Source organism: Dermacentor albipictus, chromosome 1 (genome assembly GCF_038994185.2).
Source record: "Dermacentor albipictus isolate Rhodes 1998 colony chromosome 1, USDA_Dalb.pri_finalv2, whole genome shotgun sequence".
Lineage (NCBI taxonomy): Eukaryota > Metazoa > Arthropoda > Arachnida > Ixodida > Ixodidae > Dermacentor > Dermacentor albipictus.
In genome coordinates, this window is record NC_091821.1 from 378,845,888 (window position 1) to 378,862,555 (window position 16,668).

The 16,668-nt window shown below is 43.3% G+C and overlaps 1 protein-coding gene across 2 annotated transcripts in view; it reads right to left on the reverse strand.

Annotated features, from left to right (window-relative positions):
- Nucleotides 1–16,668, reverse strand: part of unc80 (unc80, NALCN channel complex subunit) — a 167,587-nt gene that overhangs the window by 119,655 nt on the left and 31,264 nt on the right. For both annotated transcript variants that reach the window (XM_065429703.2, XM_065429704.2), the window contains exons 14-17: nt 12,734–12,972; nt 5,048–5,238; nt 3,323–3,471; nt 2,318–2,462 (exon numbers count right to left, since the gene is read on the reverse strand). In XM_065429703.2, coding sequence (XP_065285775.2) covers nt 2,318–2,462; nt 3,323–3,471; nt 5,048–5,238; nt 12,734–12,972 — 724 coding nt within the window. The remainder of the gene's footprint in view (nt 1–2,317; nt 2,463–3,322; nt 3,472–5,047; nt 5,239–12,733; nt 12,973–16,668) is intronic.

A 16,668-nucleotide genomic window follows, 5' to 3' on the forward strand; every position in this document is an offset into this window, starting at 1 on the left:
GTAGAGACCCAACTGTTAATAATAACAAACAGTAAAAGGTCGTTAATTTACAACTCGTTAATTTGAAATTTCGGATAATTCAAAGTAGCTGCCGCAGGTCATCCAGCATACTATTGAAAGCAATATGTAACACATCCCGCTAATTCACACTGAAATCCGCACTGCCACCGATAATTCGAACTCCACACCATCGTAGATGGGGAGAGTGCTTGTGCGTGGGAGCACATGGGCAATGCTGGCGTCGCCGCGCGGGCTGCGCAGCATCCCTTTTTCCATCTGTGGTTCTTTGTTTAGGCTTGACTGGAGATGGACACGTTTGCGCCTGGCCATACATGGCCATGCCTCTGTTGCAGGTCGCTTCTTTCCCGGGAGGTTCCGTATAAAAGCTCAAAGGCGATAAAATCGTCGCCATGCGCGTTATGCTGTATGTGTGATAGAAAGCATGCGAGAGTGAGCCAGTGAGCGCAGCTAAATCTCGCATGCTCGAGCGAGGAAGGCTGTGCGGATGCGTGTCCTTTCCTGTCGCGTATGTGAGGCATGGAGGTGAGGGGGAGGGAGGGGGGATGATTAGTTACTGAGCGAATGTTTACAAGTTTATAAAGCTGATAAAACTACTATCCTTACTTCATATAGCTGTCTACTAATTTGATATTGCAATCGATGCCTTCCTTTTCGAACAAAACTGCACAATTTTTTTTTCTCCGTGCTAATTGGCTCAACGAACACGTGGATGGAGCAAGAGCCATCTTGACGTTGGGCACGTCGGACCATGTTGACCGCTTCCGGTTACATTAGCTGCGCCAGTGCTTCGAACTATAAACGTTGTTCGCACCAATGTGACGTAGCATCTGTGCGCGCGCGCTCACACCTTGTCGGACTATACACGCGCCTTAGCCGAGTGATTTCTTTCTGACTTTCGTTGTCGGACCATACACGCGCCTTAACCGAGTGATTTCTTTCTGACTTTCGTTAGTTCAAATTTTGTATAATTCGAATTTTTGTAGCATCCCCACGAAATTCGAATTAACAAGCTTCTACTGTACTCGTGTGTATTTGCTGGTGGAGTTTTTATGATACTTTAGAAACTTATGTGCGCACAAAGACAGGACGTAAAACGAAGAAGGGACACAGAACATGCGCACGTTGTGTGTCCCTTCTTCGTTCGATGTCCTGTCTTTGTGCGCGCACAAGTTTCTAAAGAATCATGTACAATGAACTCACCCAACACGTTAACGCTTCTGAGTTTTTATGAGCAGTTCCTAGGTCTGTACATTATTAAAGCTGTTAGATACCATCAGACCTCTTCGGCCTCTCTTCTCCTAGGCTTAACATGCACTCTCTTTCATATTCTTCCTTAAAGGGGGACTGGGGTCTTGGAGACTAAAATATCCCTACAAAGTTCATTTTTCATTTCTGTTATTTTTCTAATATACATGTCATGACACACCTGCTGAAAAAAAGAACTAGCTTAAAATGATGTGCCATTCAGGAAAAAAACTTTTTATCCTAAGAAATGCTCAGTTTTGCCCATGAATGCACTGAACATGACCCATTTTGCCATTGACCAATCCAAAATCATTTATCAGAGCCACGCCATATTGGTCGCGTTTGAAAGAGCATCTTTTCTGACTCGTTTTCCTGCCAAACTTTCCGCACCCATGAGAATAAACTGCTTTTCTCACATGGTGATTTCTTTTTTGCACTTATCTAAAATCTATTTTTGGCCATCAGCAACATTCCGAGAGGCATAATTACTCTCCTAATGATTAGATTTTAAGAACTTTTTAACCTAATAACTGGGCTTCCAAGGAGTGCAGTACGTTATAATACCATGTTTCTGCACCCTGAAACATTTTGAAATTTGCCAGACTTAAGGGGGGAAAAAAGAATTCATATATCAAATTATGACTTCCAACTTTCATAAGGTTGGGTAGGATAGAGGTGGAAGTATGAAACAATGATTACTGCACTTCTCGAGTATTTAGGAATATATTTAGATAACTTTTAGCTAACTTACTGTAAAACATTTTTTTCAGTCATCCCAAAACTATGGAACAGAAAGAATTATATTAAATATTTTCTTCATTATGTAGAGAAAAACTAGCTGTATATTTATAACTAGCACACTAAATTGACTAGTAACACCTGTAAATTTATTTCCTCTAGTAGCAATAGCAATAAAAATTTTGCTCAAGCTCCACGTCCGCCTTGAACAAATGCTAAACACAGTCCAAGTAAGGCTTGCTAACAGAAAAGGTTTGCTGTTGTGTAAATGGGACGTTCTGAATAGCAACACTGGGAGGCACCTAAGGCATACCTGAGCACTGGGGACTTTTCTCACACCTCTTTTCCTAAAGAAAGACTTTCGGCTGCTCTTCTCAACAGCTGTCTCATCGATAATAAAAACATTTGATGAAAACAGTGGGTCCTTCAACTCTTCATGTTCCATTGACTTTGCATGCCTGGAAAAGGTAAAGTGCCTAAAACATTGCATGACACAAACTCACACATGCCTGTTATTACGTCCCTTCGGTGTTGCCGTCTTAGGCTGATAAATTCAAAACTGCTTAACTTTAGGAGCATGATAAACTGGGCAAATTACTGCTGGTTAATTATTAACAAATGCACAAAAATCCAGAACTGCGATAGACACAAGAACACCAACAGGAACGAGGTACTGTGTCATGCTTGTGTCTATCTCAGTCCCAATTTTTTGCACTGTCATTATTAATGAACTTTCCAACAGCACTGCTTGGCGCACTGTTATAGCTAACCTCAAAACAGCAGAGTAGTCATACATATTCTTGCAGCATTGCATGAATGTATTGAACAAACACCACCATCTGCTGCTACAAGGAAGTATTCACGTTCATGATATAACATCTTCAGGATGGCAACAACTACTAGCCAAAGCTAAAATGGTTCAGATACAGAAGTGCTGCAAATAACATACGCTGCCACGAGATAGTACGGCAGTTAAACATAAAAAGTCGTCAATGTGATACCGTTCAGCCCTCAGTGCTGCTGTTTAAAATGAAGGCAACACTATACAGCTGAAGAAAAATACTCAAACTGCATGACAGTTGACTGCAGCAAGAACCTATCGGTTGTACAGAAAGAAGCTGCAGGTTTCTGCACACTGCTGCTACGGTCCAAAAAGCAAGTGTCCCAGTAGTTCCATAAAAATATCTCTATGCAGAGCTGGTTATTAAGACATGAACAGCAACAAAGTAAGCTTAAAAATGAAACAGCTCACCACAGCTTGTTAAGCTTCAGCATTTCTTTCAAAGGAAAGCAAGAACTAGGAAGGTTACATTAATACCTGACAATTCTTGTTCCCGGTACATAATTCTTCTTTTTATTTGGACGGTCTGCAGAATCAAGCATCCCACTTAAGGCCACTCTTCGAAATATGCCTCCGTGGTTGTCATGAACGTAGCTTATCAGCTGACGCAGATCACAGTATAAGGACTGTTGAGAAAGAAGAAATAGAAATAAAACATGTTGTTACTATGTTAAAGAAGTGTTTCATGGTCCCTTTAATAGAAAATATTTTACAAAAAAAAATTTTATGGCTGCCACATGCATTGTACTTGTAAGAAAACATTATCTGGGGTGCCGGCATGTACACTGTGCATGCCAAGTGCAAGAAATCCACTCAAGAAAAGAAAATGGCCATGAAAAATATTTTTAATGGGCCCTAAACCACCCTGGAAATTAAAAAATAGCTGCATGGTGGCTGATGTGTACTACTCTAATATGAATATATACTAGCTGCAATAATTTTTTGTCATGGTGCCATAATAGCAAAGTTACAAGCCTTTAGTGAACAAGTACACAGTTGCTGTTGTTTCTCGCTCTTCTTCGCTACCCTCTCCACTCATGCTCTCTACCGTTTACCACATACACTCACCAACTCCATGCACTGCAGCGAAAGCTATGGGTTGCATCAGCACACCAGAAAATAAGCTCCTCCATTCTGTCCCCTTAACCGCCCTCCACGTGAAGTTGACTAGATCGAAGCTTCTTAAAAGGTTAAGTGACACACAATGGGCAAGCCCTCCTCCATTTTCGAAACACACAGTTGGCTCTCGTCATACTGGCGCTGTCTTCCCTCATCAACCGACCAATGAACACCGTTTACGTCTGGTGATGTCACCTGGAGTATATTGTTGACATCACCGCACAGCGAGAGGCACCAGAAAAGTAGGAAAAGGAGCATGGCATTGTTTTTTTAAATTGTGGCACTCCGATGGCTCGTAGCACTGCCGAATTCCACAAGGATGATGGTCACGGCATGCTCTACATAATGCGCACATTTGTTTTAAATGTGTATACGAAAGTTAGAGGCTGTTTAGGGGCCTTTTAAATCTTTATTTCTTGGGTCAATTGAGTTTTGGTAAGCACACTAGGTAGAGGTTAGCGTTACAGCAACAAACATAAATGTCACACCATCTATGTGCCTACATGCTGTGGGGATGCGCGACTCTCACGCATCCCCTGAGATCTTGTTTTCCCGCATAGCTCCTGCAGTGTGGCTTCACCGCGTGGCCTGACGCCTGCGGCGGTCGGAGTGGTACAAGCGCAGTGCGAGAGATGGCGCGAGTGTCGCGCTGCTGCGGGGTTACTTGGGTGCGGGTAAAACAAGGCGCTCTCTTGGGTTCGAGACAGCAAGCGGTGCGGACATGCCGTGCCGCGCGCGTGCCGACCCATGCTTCTGCGATACCGTCTCGCGTGGCCGTCTTGGAATGCGCCACCATTCGCATGACAGTACGCGCGAACGACCAGGCGTTGGGATCCAGCATGGGGCGAACATATTCGCTCGCTATCCGGTCGCGGTGAGTCGGACTTCTAGATTTGTCGCGCGCCCATCGGCATGTTTTGTGGATAGCAACTCGGCTAGCAGGCATTGATTTATGAAAGGTGCAATAAATGCCCTTGTGACTGTTTGCACTACAGTGTTGACGTTCCTTTGTCCCAAGAGTACGGGAGGAGAACCCCACAATGCGCACTTTCGAAACATGCAACGGCCAATTTGGTACCTCACCATGTTTTCTTGGCTCTTGAGCTCACGACTGCACTTGGCCAGACGTGTGACCAGAGCTTTGAATGTGCAGGTCACAATCACACCTTCAATGCCTTTACCAGAGATCCCACCTGGACCAGCTCCAAAGTTGTTAGCATACCCACTGTGCACACTGCCGTCCTGGCTGCTTGTTGTACTGGTTCTCTTCTGAGCTGCAATTTCAGTAAATATAACTAATGTACTACTAGTTCACTAACAGCTTTCAAATGTTTAGAAAGCATCATGCTAGTTACTGGACCACTCTAGTCATAATTTATACTTCTTGAATTTCTGGTTTTACGTCAAGACATCGCTACAGACATTTTTTTTTTTGTTGTGAACGTTCATGATAATGGGAAAGGAGTGATGACTCAGCTTACTCAATGCTCACTCAATGCTTGAATAATGTGCTAAAGAATTCAGATATTCTATGACTTTTGTGCTCTTTATATGGTCTTTATATCTTTATATGGGTCTGTGAACATTAAGTTTCAAAGAAACAAAGTTAAAGTTTCAATCACTATTATGGGAGACCAACAATTAAAAAGTGATTCACTGTGTTCTTGAATATTGTTCAGTCCCTGTTCTGTGTCAGCAAAAAAAAAATGAAGACAGCATGTCTCTTTACCAAGATGGGTGAATGAACATGCGCATTCTAGATTGTTGATGCAGAGCGAGAACCTTGCTTTATGCCTACGACTACAAAGCACATACTTTGCTTCTCTTAAGACACACAGAAGGCGACACAAATAGGGAACGATTTACATGCATATTTTATTGACAAGCAAGCAGCATTGCTCTGGATTTTCTTACAGAAGATAGTGGCCAAGCAGCATTTCTTTTCATTTTTTAATTACATGAAATATGCTTCTTATTGAAAGTCCTTAAGTACTGCTGGCTCTTTCCAAAATGTGTCGGCAGAAGCTGACTTTGTACTTCCAAGGTAGTGGTGCTGCCGTTCTTCTACTATGTTTATGCCACCATCTTGCTTACAAAAGCTCTATTTCTAGAAATAGCTGCACATATATTTTTGAATATTTATCTATCAATTTGGCTGAACCAAGTTTTTGTCGTTAACACCCCTTCAAGGCTTCAACAAGAGAAACAAGCAATTTATGTTCCACATAGAACAGAGCATTGAATTGTCTCATACCAGCACACTTAAAGGACTCTAAAATAGTTCCAGACTTACAAAACACCTGGAAATGATGCTACTACACATCACTTCTAATAAGGGTACCTTTAAATTTCTAGAATCGAACATATTATGAATAGACATTATATAGCTCACATTAATTTGAAATATTATTGCATCATCCAAGGGTCCCCTGCTTTCTCATGGGTTCAGGGCAGGCATGGGGAAAGCATGACACCTAATACACCCAAATCAGCTTACTGCATATATTTGAATGTTACCATCATGCAAAATGTGTTCTTTCTAACTTTTATGGAGTCATCAATTAACATATTTTCTCCCCTCTTTTTAGCCGCAAGCTTTCTGGTGTCAGGAATAGACTCAAAAGAGACATAACTGTCTGTTTATACTCAAATAGATACAACTGCCAGCAGAAAAGAGAAGAAGGTAATTCTCTAGCCAATTCTGCAAGCAAACATAATATTTGGCCAATGGTTTCCCACCTGCACACAATACAACAAGATTGTTGTCTACATCTAAGTAATGCTTCAGTGGCTCTTTAAGACACATTTTTATACCATTCCAGTTACGCTAAAATGGTCCAGAATCTAGTTCTGCTGTGCTAGAATGGCCAAGCAGAACTTAGTGTTCAGTACCAAGGTGCTAGATGTGCGTATGCCAGGACAGCCAAGTTCTCAAATATGTAGCCACCAGGGCATGCAACGCAGTAGTGGACTGGGTATTCATACACTCTGCACTGCCTTCTTTACTTTGTTGAGCTCCTGAATTTCCGCAGACATGTGCTCCCTTCTACACATGTGCCTCCGTATTATGCCTATGACAGAAGAAGGCTGGCTTTTCTGCACATCATAGTTTCATTATGGCTGAGCTCGCTGCATGGTGAAAAGTTATCAAAAAATTATCTTGCGTTGTATATGGTGCATAGCTCAGAAAACAGTGCAGTCCCCTTATAATGATAGTACATATAACAATAAATCGGTTATAATGATAAGCCAACTCAAGATTATCAACCTATGCATTAGTGTTATGAGAAAAAGAAGGCTACAGAAATTCTGAGAATTGTCTATTAAAGTGTAAGCATTGTTTGGCTTGGCTGTGACTTCATTTTTGCTTAGTTTTGCTTACTTGCCTTCCCTAACTAATGCACATCTACTCATGGCCTTTCCAGTGGCAAAGAGTGCTTAGGGTTTAGTAAACAATTGTCAGATCCTCTCGCCACATCTGACCCCTTCAATGCAATTGTACCTATTGAGTCGGAATGCTGGGCACGAACGCACCTCGACAAAGCAGAGCAGTCGAAAGGGAACACTAGCTACATCAGTAGCACGCGAGGTGTTGCATGAGGGGAGAGTGCATCGCCCTGATGCCATGTAAACCTCGCTGTCGCTCTCACAAGCCTGTGTTACGCACACATTCTTTGTTCACACAAGCTCTCGCCTGTATTTTGAATGCGTCTCAGTAAGGCTCAATGAAAACGTGCCAAGCTTCTCAATGTGCTCACATGCCTGCGTGGTGTTCATAACTTGAAGGACACTCAACAGCGTCCAAATGGACATTGGGCCAACCCAAAATCTCAAGTAAGCTCGCACCTAAATTTAATTTGGCCCACCCCCAAATTTAAATTGGCCTAACCCCAAATATAACTTGGCCTAAACCCAAATTTCAAGTTGGCCCACCCCCAAATTTCAGTTGGCCCATGTCCAAATGTCACGTTGGCCTACTCCCAAATTTCAGTTGGCCCACGTTCAAATTTCACTATGACTCACCCCCAAGTTTCAAGTTGGTCCACCCCCAAATTTCAGTTGGCCCACCCCTACTATAAGCTTCCCCACGCATCTTCTAAGGAGCCCTATGTATCTCTATGGGTATTCTCTTTTTATTTTATTTTTTTGCTTTAAATTGTTTCTTATTGCTTAAAAGCTACCAATCGTCTACATTTACACTATCATAACAATTAAATGCCTTAACTTTGCAAATTACGCATTTTTATGCAGATGCAAGGTATTACACCTTTCGCGTGACAGTGCTGGGGAGCTTGCTAAAGAAAGCTTACGCTTTAATAACATATAATGATTGGTTATGACCGCATGTTGGATAAAGCAACCAAAATCTTGCCTTCTGGACAGCGTTATGCATGCAGACTGAGCTTGACATAGGCGCTGCTAAGTTCCCTTTAAACAACCAATACTGAGATGGGGCAGAAAGCTTGCCTACACAAGTTCATATATGCCATCATTACTGTGCAGCCCATCCCGCCTACCCAGCAATCGCAAAAGCCACACAAAGCTTCACCAGTGGGCATGGTGTGCCATAGCTGTTTCGCGCCGACATAAATCTTTTCATCAAGCAAGGAGGAAATGATGCGTGCCAAGCCTTTAGTCATTTCTACCTTGTGTAAGCCAGTGTGGTGCTGCTTGAATGTGTTGCCGCCACATGCTGTGGAACAACTTGAAGATGATTAAGCTCATTTTTTTGTGAAATTAACATGTTGTCCATTCATATGAGGTTGCCAAGAACCGCTTTGTAGCCTTTGGGTGCAGTGATAACTACAGTATGCAGAAATTTCTCTTGACTGAGTCAACACAATCGACACGAACCATCAGCTGTAGTGTATGCATCTGCTGTGAACAATCCTGGCTGTATCGGTTTTTACTCTATTAAGAACAGCGGTGTCTGTCATTTGCCAGCGCGAATTGGAAAATCATCTCCCTATCCAATCATTTAGCATAAGAACTAAGGCATAGTTCTGTGATTGTTTCCTTGCTGATGTATTGTAGTGGAATTGTCTTCAAGTGTAACTGAACTGTACTGCATGCTCCCCTCATTTAATGCCTGTCTGAAGGCCTGTAAGGTATTTCTAAATAAAATAAGAAAATAAGAGTACTCATGTACACCCAACCCAATGCAACCTCTAAACATCTAAGTGTCAATCGTTGTAAAATACTTGCGTCAGCCACCGGCATCGCTCTCACGCATTTCAAGTCTAGTAAACACGAAATCACTATGCTATACCTATATTAGCTTCCTGTATGAGGCCGATGGCATTGCTAAACAGCGATCACTGTGGTTGGTAAACCAGCATGATGCATGTAAGCTTTGTGCTTCAGTATTGCCTTTTTTCCCTGTAAAACACTAATATCTAAAGAGGATGGCAAAAGAATAATCCAATAGCTTGCAAGAGCACAATTTCTGTAAAATGGCTGAATGCATCGTAGAGAATGGGACAAACACAACCGAAAAAAATTTGGTTTTCATCCTCTTCCTTCACAATAAAAACAAAAAAAAAACAGAAGCACACAGGCTAGCATTGCAACAAGACCAAGCACGGTCATGCCCCATGATCGAACCACACACTATGTAGGACAAACAGATCTATAACCCAGTACCTACAGCTACTTCAGACACGCGCAGTCCACAGCCAGTCACTCTACCACTTAATAAGTGTGACCGTATGGTAAGCTGTTATTACTAATCATAGCTACCGTATTTATTCGAATCTAGGCCAATAGATTTTTCAAATAATCTTAACCCAACTCTAGAGTCGGCTTAGATTCGAGGATATTAAAGAATGCGCCAGTTTGTAATTAAAAATGATAAATATGGTGCATAGCTAATGCCATCTAGAAAAGTCAGTATCGCAGCCGTTATTAGCTACGCCAGTAGCCAACTGAAGTACACAAGCCACACAAGTGATGTCGCTATTCTGACCTGTGTTGTATCGTCGTGCGGCATGGCTCATAGCATGGCGTTCCTGTAATGACGCCAAAGAGGCGATGCCATTACAGTGCTGATTTCAAACGAAAAGTTGTGCTAGCCGCAGAGGCATCGTCAAACGTTCTAGCCGGGCAGGACTTCAGCATCGATGACAAAAACGTCCGTCATTGGAGGGGTAACGGGGGATGCTTTTTGTGTGTACCACATCAAGGAGGTGACAGCGATAAGAAAAATGAGCGTGCAATAACAGAAAGGAGCTGTTCACCGAGATCGTGCCACGTTTCTATGCATGCGTGCCGTGCTGCACTGTCTGCACATGCACAGGCGCGCCGACGGGAGCTTGCGCATGTCTGCAAGCATGCATGTGGTCTGGCTAGCGGCGATGATAATGTAGAGTGAGCTCGGCCTGTTCATATTAACTAAATGCTGTTTCCACTTTGTGAACACTGTCCTCACTTTTTTGTCCCGCCTACATTCGAGGTAAGCTTCTCATTTTTTCTGGCTTCTGACATTCGGGGGTTGGTTTAGAATAGGGGCCGGCTTAGATTAGAGTAAATGCAGTATGTTATTTGTGAGGGGAAACCTCGTCCAACAAATGAGGTAGTCGCGCAATGTATCTACAGATAACAATTTGAATGCTTGTAAATGTAAACAGCACAACTTAACTTCCAGAAGAACGGCACCCATGCCTGTTGGGCTTGTCCTGTGTTTCTTAACTGCTCATTGTTGTTACACCACAGTTTAGAATTACAGTGAGAATGTTCCAGTAATGTCACATTCATGAAATGGATTTTCAGAAATGCACAACTGATCTCTGAGGCTGATTGTAAGCTCAAACACGAACATGCACATCATGTTGGGTGTTCTGTCCACCTGAACGCCGGCAGAAATTCCAGCCATGCCAACTTGAATCACTTCAGTATGTCTCACAGAACTATTTCCCACATAGAAGATGGCACATCATATTAAATAGACTGCATGAGCGCAAAATAACCACCAGAAACTACCGCCAAGCGTATACCTGGCATACAACACAGAGAATTCGTCCAAGCCAGCATGATGACTGCCCATAGATGGCGCCACTGCCTACACAAAATGGTGGCGCCTATGAAAAAGGTCTATACAGGCTGTCATCACCCACGATCATGCTTCAAACACATTCAGGGGAAAAAGCTAAGTGCCACAATGGTGCCTATCCTTTCTACAATCTCTCTCTCTCCCTCTAGTGAGCACGGAAATGTGCCGATGTAGCCTTCGAAGCCTCAGTGCTCGAAACAGCAGACAGCCCAGTTTGTAGAAGATGGGGCCAACAAAGTGCAAAGCTTTGTCGTTTGAGACGAAGCTACAAATATTTCAAGACTCAAAGAAGTATTATCTCACGCAATCAACAATATTGATGATTCTGAAAACTGGGAGCACCATAATCATGAAGGCTGGAACAAGTAGCTATGCCACTCAACGGAAAAATGGTTAGGGATCCTTTTCCACCAACTGCTTCAGAAATGTGGACCTTGTGCGCCAGGGCAAAATGTCCCATGATAGTGACACCAACCCGGTGGAAGCTGCTGACATTACCGAACCCTGAGAGGATGTCACCACTGATGATGAAACAGGTAGTGTTTCGATGGAGAAGTTTTCAAGTGCAGAGAGTGCTCCTCATTATGTGAAGAGACCTTCGATGAGGCAATCACTGTCCCGATTAGTGGCAGCACTGTGCGTTGAAGGCAACAGTGATGACAAGATTGGCAATGGCCAACCTCTGACGCCGACCCCGATGTTTACGCAAAGTGCACTGTTGTTGATCAACTCGCTCACTGTTTTCGTGCACGCAAAAGGATTGCTGCCAGTGTTCATGCAGCAGCTGGACAAGATGCATAACGTGGTTGTAAACATGAAACTGCCACGAAGAAAGTGGAGATTTCTGACTATTTCAACGTGCCTAACGCCTGACACACTATATAGAGGTATAAATAAACATTTTATTTTCCACGGCCTACTTTTCACAACATCTATTCTTTAGCACAAGTGGCGAATTTGGGTTCAGAGCTACAAAGGTATGTACGGCAGCTTTTTTTTAAGGCAATCCAGATATATTGATGATAATATAGCGCCCACCGACACCGTAATACGAGGACACTAAGGTCAGCGCTCTCAGCCGGTGCCTTGGTGCTGGCTGTGAAAGGTGAGAAAAATAAAGGTGGGTAGTGACTGCTCAGTGCACAAGCACGGCATGTACAGTTCTGTTCTAGGAGCCTGCTACACTGGTGCTCTTGTTCCGACGCTCCACTGCGACTCCTCGGTTTATGACAATAGGTTATAATGATAGGACTTTTTGTTCTTTTTAATATTGTTATAAGTGGACTGCATTAACAAGAGCTTCTCTCTCCAGCTGGAATTTCACAGCATTTATATTGTGCTATATTCATGCAAATACAGTATACATGTACACAGTGTGACACTGACATAAACAGACGTCGCTTGAAAGCTCTTGGTTTGCTCCATGGAATGTAGGAGAGTGCTGCCCAGTCACTAAAGTGGAAATAGCGCTTCAATAATGCACCTTGTCAATTTCTGTGATGAGGAGTTGGCTGAGGAACATGCCTCCAAACAGTGCCTTTTAGCACAGCAATCACCTTTGAATGTTACTGAAGTACAGTGAACGCTTCATCCTAGTAGTAGCAGTGCCTTCCACTTTTTGGAGTTGAGATGGAAAATCCAGTGGCAGAATGTTTAAGAAATATGAATGTGTATGCACGTGTGCAGTATTTGATGCATGCAGTACCTGGCTGCGCACTCACTTATAGGTGATAGCAGCGATCCAGTCTCAGCACAGAAGCCCATGAACGCATGATAGACATCCAACACTTCTGCCAATGAGCGCTCCCGCACGAGTTCCCGAAGGAACCTTCGAAACTGGGCCTCGTCTGCACGGTGCAATCGAAGCAGGCAGGCATAGGCCTGGCGGCGTACAGTTTCTGCAGCTGATGACCGGTGACCTTCTCCGCAGCCATGAGGACAGCCAAGGTGCTTGATCACTCTGTAACAGGCACAAAAGAGGCAACATCACACATAATTTCTCATGCAGCCTTGCTGACATGAATTTCTGTATCAAACAGGCATGAGAGGTCCTACTTTTCAACTGCCTAAGGCTCGATGTTTCAACAATGCTATACAGGGTTCATTCATTTGGAACTTTATTTCATATTCTGTCTATAGCAAGCACTTTGTCACCTGCAAAGCACTGCACTGTAAAAAATATCTATTATTGGCAGAGTGTACCTGGTCTTTCCTTTAACTGCCAGGAATGATAGCCGTGACTGCGAACATAGCTAGGCAAGGATGTTACAAGCAAAATGTTAATGCCTTTCTTATGCAGCCCTCGACAACATATAAAACAAGAAAGCAGGCATGCTAGATACACATTAAAAACCCACAATTAAGATGGCAGTCTGTAAAAAAATGTAAGAAAGAAAAAAACATTTAAATTGGAAAGTAAGAACTTTGGGGGGGGGGGGGGGTCTAAATTTAATACCCCATGAAGCATTGCCTAAAGAATGATGTGGCATGGCATGAATGAAGCAAAACTGCTTGAAATCAAAGCACAATGGTTATATGCGGACATGTTTTAACAGTGTACAGTCCCAAACACTGCCAAATTTCAGATTGATTGTCTTTCATGCATACATGAAAATCAATTACAGTCAACAACCAGTTTTCAGATATGAATGATAATTCGGACACTAAGGCACTGCCAAGCATCCTGTAGAGCCAATGTATAAGGACATCCGACATTTCGGACACTGGAACCCTTTGCAGGTCGATTTTTCTTACTTTTTGCCATGACTGCAGGTCCAAAAAGCATTAGTTTAAGCCACCACCACCACCATTTTGATTATCTTGCAGCCTTAAACCAGCACTCTCATGCGCTGATCTGCTGCTTCAACATTCGCTATTAAGCTTCCTGCTGTTAGGTGCTATGTTTTTCATTTGAAGGATTCACCGCTGTCGGCAATGGCAACAACTCCGTCTTCGTCATCCTCGCCAGTGGCATTGAAGTGCAGAAAGCACGGGAAAGGGTCTAAAGCATCGTATAATACCGGCTTCCGAAAGTCAGCTTCGCTGCAATACAGGTGTTACATGGCCAAGCACATGAAACGTATTGCAGTGAAGCATACCAAGGGTGCAAAGGGGCCACTGTCACGGCACATAAAATGCGTTCCATAATTATACACATGCTCACCCACCATCTACTGTCATAGCACAAGCACCTACATGCCTAATAATTGTATTGAGAGACCTTTATATCTATTTAAGAAGTGGCTGTGGTGATTTGAACCTTTCAAGGGATGTATTCTCGAACGACCACTTTCGATTATGCTATATCCTTCGTGTGATATATTGCTCAACCAGCCAATTAGCGCACGTCTGATGTCTGAGGAAATAGTACCGCCAAAAGTGACTGTTACAGAGTATGTTTTCAGGGCAGTTAAGGGCATGCATTAGTTTTTTAAGACTGCCCAAATTTTCTTACGTTTTCGCAGTCCCTAGGGAATCCGAAAAATCGAATGTTAACTGCATTTATATCCTCTTTCCAAAGATCTAGTTGTGAAAAATACAGTGAAAGATTTGGGCCACTTGGGGTGCACCATTAGGTATGTGCCCCAATAGACAACTTGGTCCACTGGGTATGTGGAAATAGGTATGTTGAACTGGGTATGTGCTCATATAGACAAGCAGCACAAGATGCAAGAAGTGAAGTCCCAGCAACAGAAATTAAAGAAGTCAGCTATAGAGAAGGGAAGAAGTCAGAAACAGGAACAGGAAAGTTTGAAGAAAGAAGTGAAGAAAATGAGACCAAGGCATGCAATAAAGAGGCCCTGAACCACTTTTTATTGAAGTGGAGAAATGCGTTTGAAGTTAAAATAGACTGTTTCAGAAATACTTTGCCGCAAATGTGCTTCGAGGCGTTCAGCAAAAGTGAGTTATTGGCAATAAAACATCCCCGTTGCGGTGCTCCCGCTTCTTCTTCAATGCCTTGCACTGCAAAGGTTATGGCAGAGCAGGGCACGTCCACAATGCTTTGCCTACTGAACATCACCATGGCATGCAGTTCAAATTTGATTTTGGTTGTTCACATAGACGCCACTACTTCTGATTTTGTCACAGTTGTCCTCATCAAGCCGCAATGCGCTCAGCTATCAGACTCATCGCAACACTATGCATCAGCCATGGTATAAACACTACTTAGCACACCACAGTTACAGGCAACTGTAGTGTGTATGCACAGCTTTTGCTTTGTGCACAACAGGGCTTGAGAGCACGCTCGCGTTCGTATGCTCCAATCTGGCCGTACTATGTGGTGTGGACCGGCTTTGACCTGCACCAGCTTGACCGACGGATAGTAGTCACATCCACCTTGCGCATTTTGAAGCGCTATCAATAGCTCAATACAAAGTGAAGTCTGCCAAGGCGTCTAACCAGGAGAGGCCAGGAGCAAGTGCGTGCTGGCAAGCGTGCGTGTAGTCTGACCTTATGTTTCGTGTCGTTCGAGACTAGTTGAGTGCTCAAATCTAATTGAAATTAGCGAGACCCAATGGGTATGACATCGATAAGCAGGGTGGCCAAAGTTTAATTCCTATGCGGGAGGCAGCAGCCAAGCGTGAGCAGATGACAGTCAGCTTTTTCCAGGAGTACGTAATTGCTACCAAAATTCGGCCACGTATGGGAATCTGCTATATTACGAAATAAAGCGGCCAGTAAAGAGTGAGAAGCAGGCTTCTGTTGAAAAGAGAGCAATTGAGAGAAAAGTTACTTCATGCTCCAGTTGCGAGCTCCATGCTCCGCACATGACTGCAAAATTTGGATGAGATGTTCACAGCAGCGTATGCTACCTGTGGACTGTGGTTTTTCACCAAGCCCAAGAGGTGGTTCAGGACCCCTTTAAGTGTGGAGAAGACGGAGGTCTGAAAGAAGTGTCGAGTGGGACAACAACATCTTTGGTCTGCTGTGAAGCAGAACGTGAACATTTGCTGGCTCGGCTTTAACATTTCCACAAACATCAAAGAAAGCTTCAGTTATCACTGATTCCCACATGTGCATGGGATCGAATTTTAGATTTTTTCTAATTCTGTCACAGCTTAACACTATTTGTGGCATCACCTGTGGGAAAGCGGGTACAACACAAAGCATTTTTGACACTCATGCTGACCTTGACACACTAACTACTTCCCTAACTGCAACATGGGAGTGCTTTTGGAAGTAACCAAAGTGACAGTCAGTACTCAAGGAGACAGAGTACTGACTGTCAAAGGCTGTAATGTCAGGTTTTTATGAGAATATTGTGCACGCAAGGGCAACCTTGGTGCGAATAATTTGCAAACGAAATGCTATCTTTTCACACTACACTCTCATAAGATCGTATAAGCTATATTTACAGCACATGCAAAAGCACACAGAAGTAAACATTGTTATAGCTGGCAGGAGCCAATAAGCAGAGCGGGATCAAAACTATAGACTTGCTCTAAATGTTTCACTACTCTGCCTGTTAGCGACGCGGTAAATCATAGAGTAACAGTGATGGTATAAACACGGGTTCACCGAGAAAAATTGTGTCAGCCTAGACGACGGGGCAGTTGCCGAGGATGCAGCAGTGGATGAAACGCAGGGTCCCTTGCTGATTGCTAGCCTCAGCACGAAGCTCGGTAGTTGCGACCAGCACGGTCAATGAAAAGGT